This window comes from Anomaloglossus baeobatrachus, chromosome 5 (genome assembly GCF_048569485.1).
Source record: "Anomaloglossus baeobatrachus isolate aAnoBae1 chromosome 5, aAnoBae1.hap1, whole genome shotgun sequence".
NCBI lineage: Eukaryota > Metazoa > Chordata > Amphibia > Anura > Aromobatidae > Anomaloglossus > Anomaloglossus baeobatrachus.
In genome coordinates this window covers 206,068,504-206,089,480 of record NC_134357.1, presented here as the reverse complement: position 1 = coordinate 206,089,480, position 20,977 = coordinate 206,068,504, and the positions used below count along the sequence as shown (strand labels likewise).

Genomic DNA, 20,977 nt, shown 5'->3' with positions numbered 1-20,977 from the left:
TATAATATATATGTGTGTGTGTTCGTATATATAATATATATACACACAGTGGAACCTTAGTTAACCCCTTAACAACCGCGGGCCGTAAAATTACGTCCTAGCGGTCATAACGTTACTGCCCGCGGTCTGCCGGCAGCAGCATGCTGCGATCGGCACACATCTCAGCTTATTTTCACAGCTGAGATGTGTGCCTGCTAGGCACAAGGAGAATCGTTATCTGCTCGTGCCGTTTAACCCCTTAAATGGCGCTGTCAATATGTGACAGCGCCATTATAAGCGCGATCGCGGTAAACTTTTACATACCGCCCGATACCGGAAGTTGTCATGGTAGCATAGGGTCATGTGATGACTCCTGTACTACACATGAATTGCTTTCACTTTCGCTGTGTGAAAGAGAGAGTGTATCTGCTGTTTACAGCTGTATAGCTGTGATCAGCAGACAGTGCAGAGCGATCGGAATGCTGATCGCAATAGACCCCTAGAGAGACTAGTAAAATAAAAAAAAAGTTTTAAAAAAACCTAAAAGTTCAAATCACCCCCCATTCGCCCCATTGAAAATTAAAGGGTTAAAAAAATAAAAAATGTACACACATTTGGTATCGCCGCGTTCAGAAACGCCCGATCTATCAAAATATAAAATCAATTAATCTGATCAGTATACGGCGTAGTGGCAAAAAAATTCCAAACACCAAAACGACGTTTTTTTGTCGCCACAACTTTTGCGCAAAATGCTATCCGTTAAAAACGTCAGCTCGAGATGCAAAAAATAAGCAGTCACTGAGCCATAGATCCCGAAAAATGAGAACGCTACGGGTCACGGAATATGGCGTAACACGTGCGCCACTTTTTTCGGACAAACGTCCGATTTTTTTTTTTAACCCCTTATATAAAAGTAAACCTATACATATTTGGTGTCTACGAACTCGCACTGACCCGAGGCATAACACCCACACATCAGATTTACCATGAAGTGAACACAGTGAATAAAATATCTCAAAAACAATAGTGCTATCACACTTTTTTTTTTACAATTTTTCTGCATTTGGAATTTTTTTTGCCGTTTTCCAATACACTATATGCTCGGACCGCAAAAAATGAGCCCTCACATGACCATATTGACTGAAAAATAAAAAAGTTACGTCTCTCAGAAAGAGAATGGCGAAAAAAAAACCGTAAAGTGAAAAATCGGCCAGTCGTGAAGGGGTTAACGAGGACAATCCGTTCTGGGAGTGTGCTTGTTAACCAAGTTACTCGTTCAGCAAAGCAAGATTTCCCATAGGAAATCATTGCAATGCAAACAATTCGTTCCACAATTTGTTAAATCTCCCATCCTGGTCCCCTATTGTGCCATTCCACACACGTTCACACACAAACACACACGCACAAACACAGATTATGCTCACCTTACCTTCCGTTCCCTTGTCGGTCTCCTGGAACTTGCAGTTCGCCCGTATAAGACGTGTATCGGGTAACCAAGGAGAACGATGCCGGACCTTCCGCACTCAGTGTGCTGACGTCAAAGGCAGGAGCCGCTTGCCTCTGATTGGCCAACGCGCTGCCTTTGGGTTGCGCCTGACAGGGGAAGTTCCTCCCTCGTCTCGATGGTTACCGGATACACATCCTGTGGAGGGTGGACCTTCCCCTGTCAGCCGCTACTCAAAGGTAGAGCGCTGGCCAATCAGAGCCAAGCGGCTCTTGCCTTTGACGTCAGCGCGCTGGGGGCGGAAGGTCCAGCATCGGTCGCCTTGGTTACCTGATACATGCAAGTTCAAGGAAGCCGGCGAGGGAACGGAAGGTAAGGTGAGCATAATGTGTGTGCGTACGGGTTTGTGTTTGTTTGTGTGTGTTTGTGTGGACTGCAAGAGCGGGTTAGAGCGTGGTGGATGTAAGGAACCGGAAGTGTGTGCGGTGAGTATTTTGCTCGTACAGCAAGGCTTTCTCGTAAACAGAGTTACAAATTTACAGAAAGCTTTGCTTGTTGGGTGAAATATGTACTGTACATATGTATGTATATGTATATTATGTGTATATATGTACTGTATGTATATGTGTGTATGTATATGTGTGTATATATATATATATATATATATATATATATATATATATATATATATATATATATATATATATATATATATATACAGTCATAAGGAAAAGTTTGGGCACCCCTATTAATGTTAACCTTTTTTCTTTATAACAATTTGGGTTTTTGCAACAGCTATTTCAGTTTCATATATCTAATAACTGATGGACTCCGTAATATTTCTGGATTGAAATGAGGTTTATTGTACTAACAGAAAATGTGCAATCCGCATTTAAACAAAATTTGACCAGTGCAAAAGTATGGGCACCCTTATCAATTTCTGGATTTGAATACTCCTAACTACTTTTTACTGACTTACTAAAAGCACTAAATTGGTTTTGTAACCTCATTGAGCTTTGAACTTCATAGGCAGGTGTATCCAATCATGAGAAAAGTTATTTAAGGTGGCCACTTGCAAGTTGTTCTCCTATTTGAATCTCCTATGAAGAGTGGCATCATGGGCTCCTCAAAACAACTCTCAAATGATCTGAAAACAAAGATTATTCAACATAGTTGTTCTGGGGAAGGATACAAAAAGTTGTCTCAGACATGTAAACTATCAGTTTTCACTGTGAGGAACATAGTAAGGAAATGGAAGAACACAGGTACAGTTCTTGTTAAGCCCAGAAGTGGCAGGCCAAGAAAAATATCAGAAAGGCAGAGAAGAAGAATGGTGAGAACAGTCAAGGACAATCCACAGACCACCTCCAAAGACCTGCAGCATCATCTTGCTGCAGATGGTGTCAATGTGCATCGGTCAACAATAGAGCGCACTTTGCACAAGGAGAAGCTGTATGGGAGAGTGATGCAAAAGAAGCCGTTTCTGCAAGCACGCCACAAACAGTTGCCTGAGGTATGCAAAAGCACATTTGGACAAGCAAGTTACATTTTGGAAGAAGGTCCTGTGGACTGATGAAACAAAGATTGAGTAGTTTGGTCATACAAAAAGGCGTTATGCATGGAGGCAAAAAAACACGACATTCCAAGAAAAGCACTTGCTAGCCACAGTAAAATTTGGTGGAGGTTCCATCCTGCTTTGGGGCTGTGTGGCCAATGCCGGCACTGGGAATCTTGTTAAAGTTGATGGTCGCATGGATTTAACTCAGTATCAGCAGATTCTTGACAATAATGTGCAAAAATCAGCAATGAATTTGAAGTTATGCAGGGGATGGATATTTCAGCAAGACAATGATCCAATACTCCGCTCCAAATCTACTCAGGCATTCATGCAGAGGAACAATTACAATGTTCTGGAATGGCCATCCCAGTCCCCAGACGTGAATATCATTGAACATCTGTGGGATGATTTGAAGCGTGCTGTCCATGCTCGGCGACCATCAAACTTAACTGAATTGGAATTGTTTTGTAAACAGGAATGGTCAAATATGGCTTCATCCAGGATCCAGGAATTCATTAAAAGTTACAGGAAGTGACTAGAGGCTGTTATTTTTGCAAAAGGAGGATCTACAAAATATTAATGTCACTTGTATGTTGAGGTGCCCATACTTTTGCACCGTTCAAATTTATTTATCAAATTTTGTTTAAATGCAGATTGCACATTTTCTGTTAGCACAATAAACCTCATTTCAATCCAGAAATATTACTCAGTACATCAGTTATTAGATATATGAAACTGAAATAGCTGTTGCAAAAACCCAAATTGTTATAAAGAAAAAAGGTTAACATTAATAGGGGTGCCCAAACATTTCCATACGACTGTATGTGTCTATATATATATATATATATATATATCCCCACTTCTTGCCCCGAGACATAAAAAAGCTAGGTTGGAGTTTGCCAAAACTTACCTGAGAAAGCTTAAAACATTTTGGAAGAATGTTCTCTGGTCAGATGAGTCAAAAGTAGAGCTTTTTGGGAAAAGCCATCAACATAGAGTAGTATCTGACAGAATTGCAGGGGTGCCAATACTTTTGGCCAGCACTGTATATGTATATGCTAGCTGTAATACCCGGCTTCGCCTGGGTTAATAACTGTTGCTAACAAAATAGAATGTATTAACAAATATTTATTCTGCACACAAAAAACATAAAACAAATAGAAATGTAATTAAAAGGCAAAAACTAAGCTAATAGAAGCATTTCACAACATATATTTCAACACCACAGATATTCCACACAGATTTAACTAAATTGGCCAAGTAATGTGCTCGGTCTGTCTCTTTCCCCGTCTGTCTCTTTCCCCGTCTGTCTCTTTCCCCGTCTGTCTCTTTCCCCGTCTGTCTCTTTCCCCGTCTGTCTCTTTCCCCGTCTGTCTCTTTCCCCGTCTGTCTCTTTCCCCGTCTGTCTCTTTCCCCGTCTGTCTCTTTCCCCGTCTGTCTCTTTCCCCGTCTGTCTCTTTCCCCGTCTGTCTCTTTCCCCGTCTGTCTCTTTCCCAGTCTGTCTCTTTCCCAGTCTGTCTCTTTCCCCGTCTGTCTCTTTCCCCGTCTGTCTCTTTCCCCGTCTGTCTCTTTCCCCGTCTGTCTCTTTCCCCGTCTGTCTCTTTCCCCGTCTGTCTCTTTCCCCGTCTGTCTCTTTCCCCGTCTGTCTCTTTCCCCGTCTGTCTCTTTCCCCGTCTGTCTCTTTCCCCGTCTGTCTCTTTCCCCGTCTGTCTCTTTCCCCGTCTGTCTCTTTCCCCGTCTGTCTCTTTCCCCGTCTGTCTCTCTCTATCCGTCTGTCTCTCTCTATCCGTCTGTCTCTCTCTATCCGTCTGTCTCTCTCTATCCGTCTGTCTCTCTCTATCCGTCTGTCTCTCTCTATCCGTCTGTCTCTCTCTATCCGTCTCCCCACCGACATCTTATTACCTCACATATAAGCTTCTTATACTATGAATGTCTTTTGTTCCTATAGCAACCAATTACAGGTCCTACTAATAACCTGTAGTACCAGGCTCCATTTATTTTAATGGAGGCATGTTTTTTGGAGCGTAACTGTAAACCGCGGGGTCAAATTTTCCTATCAAAACATAGTCCACGATGTTCCCTGGGTCACATGAGGTGTCTGTGCAAAGTTTCGTGATTGTAAATGCGACGGTGCGGATACACTTTTCGTTTCACTTTTTCCCCATTATGTAGATAGGGGCAAAATTGATTGGTAAATTCGAAATTGGGGTTAAAATTTCGCCTCACAACATAGCCTATGACGCTCTCAGGGTCTGGACGTGGGAGTGTGCAAAATTTTGTGGCTGTAGCTGCGACGATGCAGATGCCAATCCCGGACACGTACGTACGTACGTACGTACGTACATACATACATACATACACATACGTACGTACGTACGTACGTACGTACACATACATACATACATACGTACGTACGTACGTACATGTACGTACGTACACATACGTACGTACGTACGTACGTACATACACACACGTACATATGTACGTACGTACACACACACACGTACGTACGTATGTACGTACATACACACACACACACGTACGTACGTACGTACGTACGTACGTACACACGTACGTACGTACGTACATACACACACGCACGTACGTACATACATGCACGTACTTACACACACGTACGTACGTACATACATGCACGTACGTACGTACGTACATACATGCACGTACTTACACGTACATACATACACGTACGTACATACACGTACGTACGTACATACACGTACGTACGTACATACACGTACGTACGTACATACATACACGTACGTACGTACATACACGTACGTACATACATGTACGTACATACGTACATACATACATGTACATATACATACGTACGTACATGTACGTATACATACACACATTCAGCTTTATATATTAGTGAGGCCTCAACAGTGCTCACTGGATCCTTCAGTAGTTTAGAAATTCTTCTGTAACCAATGCCATCAGTATGTTTTCAACAATAAAGTTGTGAAAGTCCTGAGACAGCTCATTAGTTTTACCCATCATGAGTTGTTTGTTGTGTGGCATCTTCTGGTGTTCAATACTTTTTCCCTGTCTCCTTTCTCATTATTACACATAACTTAGTTTATGGTCATCTATGGATTAATCTCTTTTTATTATAATTTATTTATTTAAATGTTTGCTTACTGTTAGTGATGGGTGCACCCCCCGATGTTCGCGTTTGGGACCCTCTCCCGAATGTTTTGTAAAGATCGAGTTCGGGTTCTGAGATAACACGAACTTGTGTCCAAACACCAAACTTGGACTTTACAGTTACAGGATGGGGCTGGGGGAGGGGCTGTAAAATAGAGAATATAGTTAATAATAAACATTGTCGTCATACTTACCGCTCCCGCGACGGGTCCTGCAGACTCTGCTTCCATGTGCGATCAGTGCTGTGACCCTGGGTTACAGGACCTTCCATGACGTCATAGCCATGTGACCAGTCTGGTGTGAATGTTGTACAGACCATTGGGTTACAGACTGGTCACATGGCTATGACTTCACGGAAGGTCCTGTGACCCATGAGGTATCAACATTCACAGCAGACTGATCACAGAGCTATGATGTCATGGAAGGTCCTGGAAGTCAGATGTAGCAGAGCTGAAGATGCTCGTCTGCCTTTGGACTACATTTTAGGGGGTTTTTTGCGTAATAAAGGAGGAGTCCTAAATGTCTTCTGTTTTATTTCTAATAAAATACTTTTTTCTCTGTGTTGTTGTTTTATTTTACTGTTAAAATAACAGACAATCACAGATGCTGTCACAGAGTGGGCGTCTGTGATTGGATGCTGGAGTAACCTAAAACCAGTCCATACATTCTAGCATCTAAAATGTATGGCCAGATTCCAGGTTACTCCAATAGCGATTCACAGACACCCATTCTGCGTGAGAGCATCTGTGATTGGCTGTTGGGTCCCTCATGCATATGGTAGTGTAAAATAAATAAATATGGCGTAGCCCTCTGTGGTATTTTTTATTTTCAGCGCAGATAAAGCGGACGGCTATGTGCTGCCACCCCCATCTGCCTGGCTTTACCTTGGCTGCCAATCAGAATACAGGGAAGCCCATTAATTTTGTTTTTAATTATTTAAAAAAATTATTAAAAAGAAAAAAATGCGTGAGCTCCCATCGTATTTTGATCGCCAGTCAGGTAAAGCCAAGCAGCTGGATGCTGGGATTCTCAGCATGGTAAGGCCCAAACATTGTGGACCCCCCATGCTAAAAACCGCACCCGCCCCTGGAAATGGCACATTGTTTCTTAGCGCCATTTCCAGACGCTTTACCCGGCTCATCCAGCGGCCCTGATGGCGGTGGCACGCTGGGTAATCAAGGGGTAAATACCAGCGTTGTATTCTCAGCTGGTACTAAGCCTGAAATTCATGGTATCACTTCAAATTAGACGTGGCCACCATGAATTTCTAGTAAGCGGTAAAAAAAAAAAAAACACAACACATAGAAAATTTTTTTTTATTAGAAATAAAACAAAACATTTAGAGACTCCATCTTCATAATAAAAAAATCCTTAGTCTGACGTAGTTCAAAGGTGGAGCAATGTCAGCTCTACTTAATCGCTCTATATAGACAAGTGTCTCTACAGAGCGAGAAACAGAGAGAGCAATGTCAGCTCTGCTTCATCACTCTGTACAGAGTACAGACATATACAGAGCGAGAAGCAGGGAGAGCCAGGTCAGCGCTTCTTCATAGCTCTGTACAGACCTATACAGAGCAAGAAGCAGGGAGAGCTATGTCAGCTGTGTTTAATCACTCTGTACAGAGCGAGAAACAGGCGGACACTGAGGGTATAATTTCACTTACGTATGACTCGTGCATTTTTGCATTGCATCACCCCTCGTGGCCTGACACTCTCTGGACAGGGGCGGTTCAACTGCATAGAAATAAATGCAGCCGACCCGCTTCTGTCGGGGGAGAGTGTGCGCCGTGCCGGGTGATGCGATGTGACACTCTAACAGTGACATTCCGAGTTCACACGAGTCCTTGAGCCAAGGACTCAGGTGAACCCTGATGTCACCATGAAAACAGCTGAAGACTGCCCAGTGATAAGCAGTGCAACGAATATACCCGGAAGTTAACATGACCTTCGATGACGTCATAGCCTTGTGACCATTCTGTAAGCCAATGCCTGTACAATATTCACACCAGACTGGTCACATGGCTATGATGTCATGGAAGGTCCTTTAGTCAGTGGTGGTTACCCGGGGGCACAGCAATAATCAGACGTGGAAGCAGAAGTGGCGGGGAGACAGCGGCTGAGCGGCTCCACAGGACGCGTTGCGCGACCTGCATGTATAATCAGAATTTTATTTTTTTGGTTTTTTATTGTTTACAGCCCATGGACCCGAACTGTAACACGAGCTGCCCAGGAAAGCTCGTGTTCGGGATCGTGTGCACGAACACTATGTGTTCGGTACAAACCCTGAACTTTACAGTTCGGTTTCGCCCGTTACTACTTACTGTCAGTGATTGAAAACAGTGAAAGGAAACTGAAATCCTGTCCTGATACCTTTTGTACAGTTCTTGGCAAGTAAGAGCTATGTTGGTTGGACTTTATCAGGACATGTTTTCAGTTTCTGAATGTCTCTATTCTGTCAAAGCATGCAGAGATTTTGAAAATTTTGAGCAGTTGTAAAACAAAATACATTACTAGAATTTTCATAACATTTTATTGTGTGGCTTTTTGTACCTTTTATAAAGCCAGAGCTGTGACTTGCAAGGTTGGTCATGTGGATTGTCATATAGTAAAATTTCATAGGTGAAGTGATAAAGTAATTAAAAACTTTAAAACCTCGTAGTATTTCCCATGGACATGATGGTGATTGCTTTCATGCTTACTCCTGTATTAAAGGCATGAATGCACAGACCCTTCCACTTTACAGTGATATGTTGTCTGTACTAACTATTGCTAGCAATGCATGACCGTAAACGCTGAGCCTTGTACTAACCAACAGCCTGTAAGTTTCCATTACAGAAGGGCACTGTCGTGTACGTGGCTGCTGATATGTGATAGCAAAAATAAGTTTGTTTCGGTGTTGTTTGTCTCTGGTTTAACTACAGTATGTGAAGTCCAGAAAGTTAATTTGTCTGCAGGTAACGTCCACCCTGCAAGCATCATACTTATACATGTGTCTCTCAATGGTTTTTTGGTAACAGAATTTCAGAAACTTTTATGGTATTTTTTTTTATCTTATTTTTGGCATTTTGTAATGCATTTTAAAAATGGCAAATTTTAAAAAATTGTCAGTCCTGGTTATTGAGAGGGGCAGACACCTAAATCAGGCTTCATATCTTGAGATAATCTCTTATCTTCACATTTTCTACAAGCGTACATCAAGCCACTGAGAGCATATGAACAAAGAGCACTTCTTAATATTCCATCTATATGATTTTGCTAACAGGATATGGAATATTGATCTGTTATTGCTTTGCTGAATAATGACAAAATACTGCTTCTGGATTTTTTCCTGAGGTTACTTCGCTTATTGCTGCCAAACAGAAAGAAATGGGCGATCCACATAGTAGCTGAAGAGGGAGACCTTTTCTGACGTGTATTCTGCTTCCCTGTTGTAGGGCAATGACATAATTGCAGCCGCTAAGCGCATGGCTCTGCTCATGGCAGAGATGTCTCGGCTTGTGAGAGGAGGCAGTGGGAACAAGAGAGCCTTAATTCAATGTGCCAAGGACATTGCTAAAGCGTCAGATGAGGTGACGAGGTTGGCTAAAGAAGTGGCTAAACAGTGCACTGACAAGAGGATCCGAACTAATTTGCTTCAGGTAATTGACACATTTCAAAGAGCAGACATTTTCAAGTAACCATTTATGTACACTCAGAAGTCAGAACCAGCCTTAAAGGTGTTCTCTAGAAATAAAAAAAAAAAAATTAAGTAAATGTCAGTATAAATAAATTCCTAAATACATTTTAATAGTATATCATATTAATTTTGTCTAGGGAAGTAATCTCTATAGAATTAAAATGGCCGCCGCCTTGTTTCACTGAGAGAAATCTACCCTATAATGTTAGAACAGATGCCTGTCCACACGTGCAGTAGGAAGATCTACCCGCCTTCATATGTAAGATGATGTGCTCCACTACTATTGGAGACACCAAAGGTGCTGAGGTAAGAAGAGGCCACTGAAACGTCTGTGCTCCCTGTCTTTCTGAATAGCTAAAAATATAAAAATATAAGTATCTCCAGGTCATGACAGCGGAGCTTCCTACTGCACATGCTCACAGGTGTCTGTCCTAACATGACAATTTATACATTTATATAGCGCTATTAGTTCCACAGCGCTTTACATACATTGGTCATACTGTCCCCATTGGGGCTCACAATCTAAATTCCCTATCAGTATGTTTTTGGAGTGTGGGAGGAAACCCACGCAAACACAGGGAGAACATACAAACTCCTTGCAGATGTGGTCCTTGGTGGGAATTGAACCCAGGACCCCAGTGCTGTAAGACTGCAGTGCTAAGCACTGAGCCACCATGCCATATATATGTACAGGCTCTTTGAGGCTCATTCAATCCTTTACCTTGATTTTAGAAATCTATTTGGGCTTTTCTCAGCAAGTCAGCATTAAAATCTTTTTTCAGGGAGCTGCACATTTTTGGGGTGGGACATTCCACTTGGAGCTCTCCTTCCCCTACTTCCCTATTCTCTGCCCACCACCTGCCTCCTGTGTCTGACAAACAGGTCATTCTTGTTTCAGTGACTTGCTTTCCTTGACCAAGATATCTTGAAAGTACTGTTAGTTCCAGGGGCAATGCATGTGCGGTAAGGCTTTCATTACATTCCCAGATACAGTGAGTCACTGTGCACACGCTCCGGCCATGGCACTAATGCTGCTTATGGGAGATATCGGTCAGGGAAGTATGGTCACTGAAATGAGTGACCTGTCAATCGGACACCAGAGGCAGCCATTCAGCAGGGTGTAGTGAGGTAGGACAAAATAGGTTTAAATCAATTGTCACACCCCAAAACCACTTAAAGCTCATTTTCATAAAATTTCAGTGTTACATTGATGAGAAACACCAAAACAGATTTTTACAAGCATGGTAGAGATTTAATTAGCCTAAAACCCCCTGGATATACATGCAATTCGTTTGAGCTATAAAGCCCTATTGACAGATTTCCTTTAAAACACCATGCAAGCCTACGATAGGACAACTATAACCATTTCTAGACCTCTAATATTACACCGAGGCCTTCATAGGTTTTAGTTATAAAATGACGTAAATGTAATTTCACAGACTCTTGAATGCAAATTCTTGTAATCTTAAAGCATCACTCCAGAATTTTTCATTTTTTAATTTACCACTGGAATGGTGCGTTAAATCTAAGTCCCCTGTCTCCGTCTTATACGCACCCAAACAGCATCTTCATCTAATATTACCACCCCTCCCGTTTCGCCTCAGGCAATTTGTGGCCTGCTTGTTGCTTCAGTTTTCCAGCTGGTTGCTCCTCGTTCTCATAAAGATACATTGAGAGCTTGAGATGTAACTTCTGACTTCCAGCCAGTCCAGAAGTTATGGTTACAAGATGGCGTCATAGGACCAGAGTGACACTGAAAAAAGATGAAAACGACGGAGGGTGAGTATAAGACCAGGTGCAGGGGACTTAGATTGATAGAAACACTCCAGCACTAAAAAAAATATTGCTGTAGTAGTGCTTAAACCTCTTCCCAACACCAGATGTACTGGGTACGTCATGGATCGTGTCAGGTGAATCCCTGCCTGCTGGCACCTGGCAGCCGGCAGCGATTGCTGCACATGTCAGCTGATTTGAACAGCTGACATGTGTGGCTATCAGACAAAAGTGGATTCGCTACCCACTCGTGCCTGTTAACCCCTTACAGCGCGCTGTGAAAATGTCACAGTGAAATGTAACAGCGGGCCATGGTAAGCATTCCCTACCCGGCTCCATCGGAAGTCATGTGATGTGATCGCGTGGATCCGATGGTTGCCATGGTATTACAGGGTCATGTGATGACTCCTGTAGCTATCATGAGTCAGGTCCTCTTACAGCCGGCAGAGGGCCGTGTCTGAGAGGAGAGATGCTTTTGTGCAGATCAGAGCAATGCTGCTCTGATCTACAATAAAGAATGAGCGATCATACTGCTGATCATTATAGTCCCCTAGGGGGACTAGTAAAATAAAAAAAAGTAAAATTTAAAAAAAAAATAAACCCTAAAAGTTCAAATTGCCTCCCATTCGCCTCATTGAAAATTAAAGGGTTAATAAAAATATATTTGGTATCACCGCTTTCAGAAATGCCCGATTTTATCAAAATATAAAATCAATTAATCTGACCGGTAAACTGTGTAGCGGCAGAAAAATTCCAAACGCTAAAATTACGGGTTTTTTGTCACCGTGAATTTAGTGAAAAAATGCGATAACAGGCGATCAAAATGGCGCTTCTGTGCAAAAAATGGTACAGTTAAAAATGTCATCTCAAGACACAAAAAATAAGCAGTCACTAAGCCCAGCTCCCTTCCTCAGGACCGTCAGGCATAAGAACACATCAAATCTACCATAATGGAGACGAACACAATATAAATACATTTGATGACATCACAAGACCGCCCCTGATAGAAAAAAAACGGGCGGGAAAGGGTGCATTGCAGTGAAGCATGACACAATACAAGTAACTTCATGAATGATGTGAAAAATAAAGTCAAATATAATAGAAATAGCGCATATCTCAGATCGTGATGTAATGAAATTAATCAAAATAAAAAACACCAAAAAATAACAAATCTATGTGTAATCATGATTATCTCTCAAAAAATATACGTATGTGCAAGAAGGACATATGAAATGAGCCTAGAACTCACTTAAACATGTCAGCGCTGGAGACCACGAGAATATAAGATAGGTAAGTGAGAGCATGAAAACACGCATCCAACAAGGCATATACTGTTTCAGGGTGAAGGAAGAAAAGAAACAGTCAAAATCCCCTCAATCACTGAAAAAGTGAAGAGAAAAGAACCACAACCAATGTTCCAGATGGAAAACCGTAATAGAGATGAGAAATAAAATCCAAGAATCAAGGAACCGCTGAAGACCATGATATAGTGAGTGAGTTCAAGAAAGTTCATGAGCATGGGGAAAAAAAACCCACTCTGCATGCGCAGAAAGCAAGTGCCAGACCCAGAGAGGTGAAATGAGTTCAGGACCGTGAGAAAAAAAGTTACGGCGCTTGCGCTGTTCAGAGACAAAGAGCAAGTGTAGAGCATTTGAACCGAGTGAATGGAAGTAAGACGTGTAACAAACAGTGAATGTGCACTAATCAGACCTTCTAAACCTGACCATACATAATAGCTGGGGGAAAAAATAGAAAGAACACCTAAAGAAAAAGCAAGGAAAACTCCTGCAGAGCGTCAGATCAAATAGTATATATTAAAATGTAGGATTAGTGTGGATGGGAAAGACGGAGACTAGGGAACGGAAAACCCGTATGTCCCGAGGGTAAAAATGCGATCCCCCGTAGTGAGCTACCAGTGACACCAGGGATCAAAGAGGTGTACCGCCACTACATAACTTGTTAGAATGAAAAAACGGAGTATAAAAACAGTGACAATTAAAGGGTAGGTGATGCAATTACCATATAGTCTGTCTGCTAATTACGCAAAAAAAGTAAATTATATTATATATATATATATATATATATATATATATATATATATAATATATATAATATATATATATTAAAATTTATTTAAGACAGAGCGCACCCAAAAAGGAAGGGGAAGGGGGGAAAAAGTATTATGTGTTCGAGGCAATTACTGCTCACTCACTATATCATGGTCTTGAGCGGTTCCTTGATTCTTGGATTTTATTTCTCATCTCTATTACGATTTTCCATCTGAAACATTGGTTGTGGTTCTTTTCTCTTCACTTTTTCACTGATTCAGGGGATTTTGACTGTTTCTTTTCTTCCTTCACCCTGAAACAGTATATGCCTTGTTGGATGCGTGGTTTCATGCTCTCACTTACCTATCTTATATTCTCGTGGTCTCCAGTGCTGACATGTTTAAGTGAGTTCTAGGCTCATTTCATATGTCCTTCTTGCACATACGTATATTTTTTGAGAGATAATCATGATTACACATAGATTTGTTATTTTTTGGTGTTTTTTATTTTAATTTGTATGAATCAGCTCACCGTATAAAAGCTCAATCCCGATTCCGTCCTGGAGCACGGACAGGCACTGCCACAGCCCAATGAAATGCAGAAAAAAAGAGGATGTCCAGCTCTTCAGGCAAAGAATCACATCTTTATTTCATCATGCAGACACGAAGATGACATGACCAGCACTACGCGTTTCAGGTGAAAACACTCACCCTTAATCATGATGCTGGAGAGACGGCGCTACAGAGTTTATATGCAAATGCTGATTAGCAGAACAGATGTTTAAATCACTTAAGCACTTTACATATTCGAAAATAAAGTTATCATGAAAGTTATTACATGTAAAATAAAATACAAATACAAATACAATATAGGTATCAATAGTTTTCTGGACTAAGTTAGGAATGTATATAAATTCTGACATATCAATTGTGGTGCACAAATATACATAAGCAGATATGACATCTACAAGTAAGTGCACATAAAATATATGCAAATGCATGACTATATACATGAATGAATCTGCACATATATGAGGATGCACACAGGAATTTATGTGCATAGCTACAATATTTTTTTTAAAAATGTATTTATCTCCCCCTCATGTGCTATTGGAAAATCATGCTACCTTTAATTACAATTTTGGGTACAAAATGACCAGAATTGCCTAAAATGACCCATTTTTGTGCAAGCGCTGTACTCCAATGAATTTTTAAAATTTTTTTTTAGGGAAATTTTTTTTTTTTTTTAAAAAAAAAAATTATTATTTAATTTATTATATAGAATATTTTTTTCCCCCGATTTTATTAATTTAGGCTGTACCCAAATAAGTGAGATGAAAATATATATTGTGTTCATGCAGAGGCCACCAAATCGTATTGTGAGTTATAATTATCTGTCAGATAATACTGACAGAATAACCAAACTCTAAAAGTGCCACAACTGGATTTTGCAATGCATTCATTTCTGATTACAGCATTTGGGATTAAATTTCAACAATTTCAAGAGGAACTAAAATGCACCCTGCGGCTAACATGCATTCCAACCAATGTGAAAGAATCTATGCGCCGCAGACAAGGCAAAAAAAATTTGCATTGTGGCTGAGAAAACATAACACACAGAAACCACACAAGCCGCACATAGTGTGAATTAGGATCACATTGATTAAGGATAATTTTTTTATGTTGTAAGTGACTAGATTACCAATAAATATTTTCAGACCTAATGCTCATGCATCTGGTCAGTGTTAATGAATATGTAATTACCCGCATTGTGGCTGAGCAAACATAACACACAGAAATCACACAAGCCGCACATAGTGTGAATTAGGATCATATAGGTTAGGGGTGAATTTTTTATATTGTGAGTGAGTAAATTACCTATAAATATTTTTCAGACCTGATGCTCATGCATCTGGTCAGTGTTAATGAATGTATAATTACCAATAGATTTATAAGATGCGGAGATTTTTTCGCCACAATATAACACTAAAACGGACCTTCACTATTTTTTTATTTAATAGAAAATCATGAGGTCTCTGCGAAGATTCAAGCCATGAGGAAAAGTAGTTCCCAGCTTGAATATCCACCAGGCCTCTCTTTTACGCAAATGTTTTTCCATGTTGCCCCCTCTATGCGACCTGTGTACCCTCTCTATGCCATATACCCGCAGAGTGTCAATTGTACCCTGATGTTTATTAATAAAATGTTTTGATAACTTAGAGGTGCCTCTGGCGGTTTTTTTATGTGTTATATCATATAAGTGTTCTTTGATGCGTATGTGAAGTTCCCGTTTAGTGCTTCCGATATATTTTAAAGTGTTTTTTCACTACAACATTACGAACAAATTTGTTAATGTCACATAATGTACCAAATAAATCAAAATTAGTAGTTGGTGCAAAATTTAAACCTAAGGCAAGAAGTGCTCTCTGTGTTTCCGATATATTATATGAAGACAAATTGATAACATCAAAATTCACATTAGAGTCTAAGTCCTTTTGGGACGCAGGGTATAGCTTTTTAGACTTGTGCTTCCTACCTCCTCTTCTACATTTTCTTTTGAAATTTTTCTGTTTTTTGTAGTAGTTTTTTGAAGGTTGAAATGTTGATTCAGCAGATGATTCATCTGTAGTGTATCCCATAGAAGTATCCAGATCAGAGGAGGTAGGAAGCACAAGTCTAAAAAGCTATACCCTGCGTCCCAAAAGGACTTAGACTCTAATGTGAATTTTGATGTTATCAATTTGTCTTCATATAATATATCGGAAACACAGAGAGCACTTCTTGCCTTAGGTTTAAATTTTGCACCAACTACTAATTTTGATTTATTTGGTACATTATGTGACATTAACAAATTTGTTCGTAATGTTGTAGTGAAAAAACACTTTAAAATATATCGGAAGCACTAAACGGGAACTTCACATACGCATCAAAGAACACTTATATGATATAACACATAAAAAAACCGCCAGAGGCACCTCTAAGTTATCAAAACATTTTATTAATAAACATCAGGGTACAATTGACACTCTGCGGGTATATGGCATAGAGAGGGTACACAGGTCGCATAGAGGGGGCAACATGGAAAAACTTTTGCGTAAAAGAGAGGCCTGGTGGATATTCAAGCTGGGAACTACTTTTCCTCATGGCTTGAATCTTCGCAGAGACCTCATGATTTTCTATTAAATAAAAAAATAGTGAAGGTCCGTTTTAGTGTTATATTGTGGCGAAAAAATCTCCGCATCTTATAAATCTATTGGTAATTATACATTCATTAACACTGACCAGATGCATGAGCATCAGGTCTGAAAATATTTATAGGTAATTTAGTCACTCACAATATAAAAAATTCACCCCTAACCTATATGATCCTAATTCACACTATGTGCGGCTTGTGTGGTTTCTGTGTGTTATGTTTGCTCAGCCACAATGCGGGTAATTACATATTCATTAACACTGACCAGATGCATGAGCATTAGGTCTGAAAATATTTATAGGTAATTCAGTCACTTACAACATAAAAAATTTATCCTTAATCAATGTGATCCTAATTCACACTATGTGCGGCTTGTGTGGTTTCTGTGTGTTATGTTTGCTCAGACACAATGCGAATTCTTTGCCTTGTCTGCGGCGCATGGATTCTTTCACATTGGTTGGAATGCATGTTAGCCGCAGGGTGCGTTTTAGTTCCTCTTGAAATTGTTGAAATTTAATCCCAAATGCTGTAATCAAAAATGAATGCATTGCAAAATCCAGTTGTGGCACTTTTAGAGTTTGGTTATTCTGTCAGTATTATCTGACAGATAATTATAACTCACAATACGATTTGGTGGCCTCTGCTTGAACACAATATATATTTTCATCTCACTTATTTGGGTACAGCCTAAATTAATAAATCGGGGGAAAAAATATTTTATATAATAAATTAAATTTTTATATTTTTTTTAAAAAAAAAAATTTCCCTAAAAAAAAAAATGTAAAAATTCATTGGAGTAAAGCGCTTGCACAAAAATGGGTCATTTTAGGCAATTCTGGTCATTTTGTACCCAAAATTGTAATTAAAGGTAGCATGATTTTCCAATAGCACATGAGGGGGAGATAAATACATTTTTAAAAAAAATATTGTAGCTATGCACATAAATTCCTGTGTGCATCCTCATATATGTGCAGATTCATTCATGTATATAGTCATGCATTTGCATATATTTTATGTGCACTTACTTGTAGATGTCATATCTGCTTATGTATATTTGTGCACCACAATTGATATGTCAGAATTTATATACATTCCTAACTTAGTCCAGAAAACTATTGATACCTATATTGTATTTGTATTTGTATTTTATTTTACATGTAATAACTTTCATGGTAACTTTATTTTCGAATATGTAAAGTGCTTAAGTGATTTAAACATCTGTTCTGCTAATCAGCATTTGCATATAAACTCTGTAGCGCCGTCTCTCCAGCATCATGATTAAGGGTGAGTGTTTTCACCTGAAACGCATAGTGCTGGTCATGTCATTCTCTGTGTCTGCATGATGAAATAAAGACGTGATTCTTTGCCTGAAGAGCTGGACATCCTCTTTTTTTCTGCGTTTTTTATTTTGATTAATTTCATTACATCATGATCTGAGATATGCGCTATTTCTATTATATTTGACTTTATTTTTATTATTTTTCACATCATTCATGAAGTTACTTGTATTGCATCATGCTTCACTGCAATGTACCCTTTCCCGCCCGTTTTTTTCTATCAGGGGCGGTCTTGTGATGTCATCAAATGTATTTATATTGTGTTTGTCTCCATTATGGTAGATTTGATGTGTTCTTATGCCTGACGGTCCTGAGGAAGGGAGCTGAGACTCCAGAAACGTGTAGACCTGTGCAAAATAAAGATCCATTACTCTGAATACCTGAGAAGTGATCATTGGTGCGGCTCACAAAAACCCTATTTTCCTCTGTTGTTCTCTGTTATCTGCCATTTGGGTTGCTGCTGCCTTGGTCCAAGTTTTCTATGCCTGTATAGTAGTTGTGACTTTCACAACTTCATCTGGTGAGTATTATTGCTCCCTGTCTCTACCCCGTGTGTTATTGGGGTAAAACCCTATTGCGCTTCTTCTCCACAGCTCTCTACTTATAAGCCATAGATCCCGAAAAATGAGAACGCTACGGATCATGGAAAATGGCGCAAAAAGTGCACCATTTTTTTGGGACAAACTTTTTAAATTTTTTAAACCCTTTTTTTATATAAGATTAAACCTATGCATGTTTGGTATCTATGAACTTGTACTTTTACCATATAGTTAACACTGTGAATAAACTATTCCAAAAAAAATCATGCAAACGCACTTTTTTTGCAATATTTTTTGGACTTTCTCCAGTACACTATATGGTAAAACTTATGGTTGCATTTAAAAGTAGAATTCGTCCTGCAACTAAAATAAAAGCCCTATATGGCAAGATTGACAGAAAAATAAAACGTTATGGCCCTTAGAAGAAGAGGAGCGAAAAAACCCAACGGAAAATCGCCCGGGGGTGAAGGGGTTAAAAGTCAGAAAAATTACATCTTGGGCATTTTCCCCCAATACACTGTATGGAAGTGGTGGTATGCAGGAAAAACAATGGCCATTTCTCAAATTGATGTATTAGTCATCTATTTTTACACTGGTTAAACATTTCAGAGGTCGTTTTAATTTTATGTATATATTGCAGGTCTGTGAAAGGATTCCAACCATCAGCACTCAGCTGAAAATCCTTAGTACCGTCAAGGCCACTATGTTGGGAAGGACCAACATTAGTGATGAAGAGTCTGAACAGGTAAGGTGGAAAGGCCTGGGAGTAGGTGTATATCTCATTGTGAGAACCTAAAACCCCTCATTTCTCTAACCAGTGACTTGGGATCTATGTGGTTCTTCTACTCCTGCCTATGGCTCCCAAACATGGTTGGTTGGTTAGATATATTCATTTGTGAATGTCTTACTTTATTTTCAGGCAACAGAAATGCTTGTCCATAATGCACAGAACCTGATGCAGTCTGTAAAAGAAACTGTCCGAGAGGCTGAAGCTGCATCAATCAAGATCCGTACAGATGCTGGATTCACACTTCGCTGGGCTCGTAAAACCCCTTGGTACCAGTAATCCCTTCTACTCTGAATTTAATCTAGCCGCTCTGTATTGTACAAACACACTAATGCTGTGTAATTATACAGACTGTGTGGAATTCAATATCTAAATGAGCTTTCCTACAGTATATTTCTTTTCCATTGAGAAACCTTATCATAGTGTTTACTCTGGAAGAGACCAGTTGATGAGCAACTCACCAGTTTACATAACCTGATCTGTTATGTTCTCTCCAGTTCACCTGCTTACATACTGTCTTCATACGTACGGTCTTCATACATACCATCTCTATATTTTGCTGAGCACACTATCTAAAGTATAATCAAAATCATACATGTAATATATAGAAAGAATCCTATAAATAAATTTGCGCTGAACCACAACAAAATGAATTTGGAAAAAACTATGTAATATATTTTATTTTATTTTGTTCTCCACTCATGTAATAAAACCAGGGGGTTACACACAAACTCTAGTATAAAAATACCATAACTCAATGAAGCAGATGGAGCCTTGGCCGACCGCTCACCTGCTAATATATTGCAAAAATACAAGTACTTGTATACTATTTGGAAATGCAATAAATATAACTAAACAAAAAAAAAATTTTAAATAAAAACCTCAGGGAAGGTTTTCTAGTAGTTGACAAAGTGCACAAAGCAACTCTCCGTTTTAAGGATAGATGACTTCTGTACTGCAGTACCAAGTAGTCCCCAAATAGTGCTTTAATTCATGCACTCCACAAAAGCTGCAATTGCCTTTACAGGATTACTAATATCAGCACATCTAGCATATTACCGCTCAATATTTGCAAGAATGTAGCAGTTTTAACAGATAGTTGCAATCTCTGTGCTACAAGTTTCTCAGTTCCTTGATACAAAGTCTCTAGCAGAATATAACAGGCTGTCTGCGCTATGGATTTTTTTCCATGTACCTGAGTAGGAGATTTAAACAGGAACACAGCAGGTTTTCCCTTATACAGGCTCCTGAATTCCAAGAGAGAAGATATCGCCTGAGCGCTTTTTAGAAATGCCTGAACACAGGATTTTCAACAGAGATAAAACAAATTACTCCCCTGTGTAGGCTCCTGATTTCCTGATAAGAAGATACCACCAGGGCTTCTGAATTGCAGCAGAGCTCCTAGGTAGAGGATCCTTCCAAATTCCAGAGGATTAGCTGGGGCGTTAACCCTTTTCAGCAGATTGAAGATCC

The 20,977-nt window shown here is 39.7% G+C and overlaps 1 protein-coding gene across 2 annotated transcripts in view; it reads left to right on the top strand.

Moving 5' to 3' along the window:
- The window catches only part of VCL (vinculin), a 341,576-nt gene extending 321,418 nt beyond the window's left edge, over positions 1 to 20,158 (top strand). For both annotated transcript variants that reach the window (XM_075349103.1, XM_075349102.1), the window contains 3 exons: positions 9,587 to 9,790; positions 19,358 to 19,462; positions 19,637 to 20,158. In XM_075349103.1, coding sequence (XP_075205218.1) covers positions 9,587 to 9,790; positions 19,358 to 19,462; positions 19,637 to 19,783 — 456 coding nt within the window. In that variant the 3' untranslated portion in view covers positions 19,784 to 20,158. The remainder of the gene's footprint in view (positions 1 to 9,586; positions 9,791 to 19,357; positions 19,463 to 19,636) is intronic.
- The last annotated feature ends 819 nt before the right edge of the window (positions 20,159 to 20,977 follow it).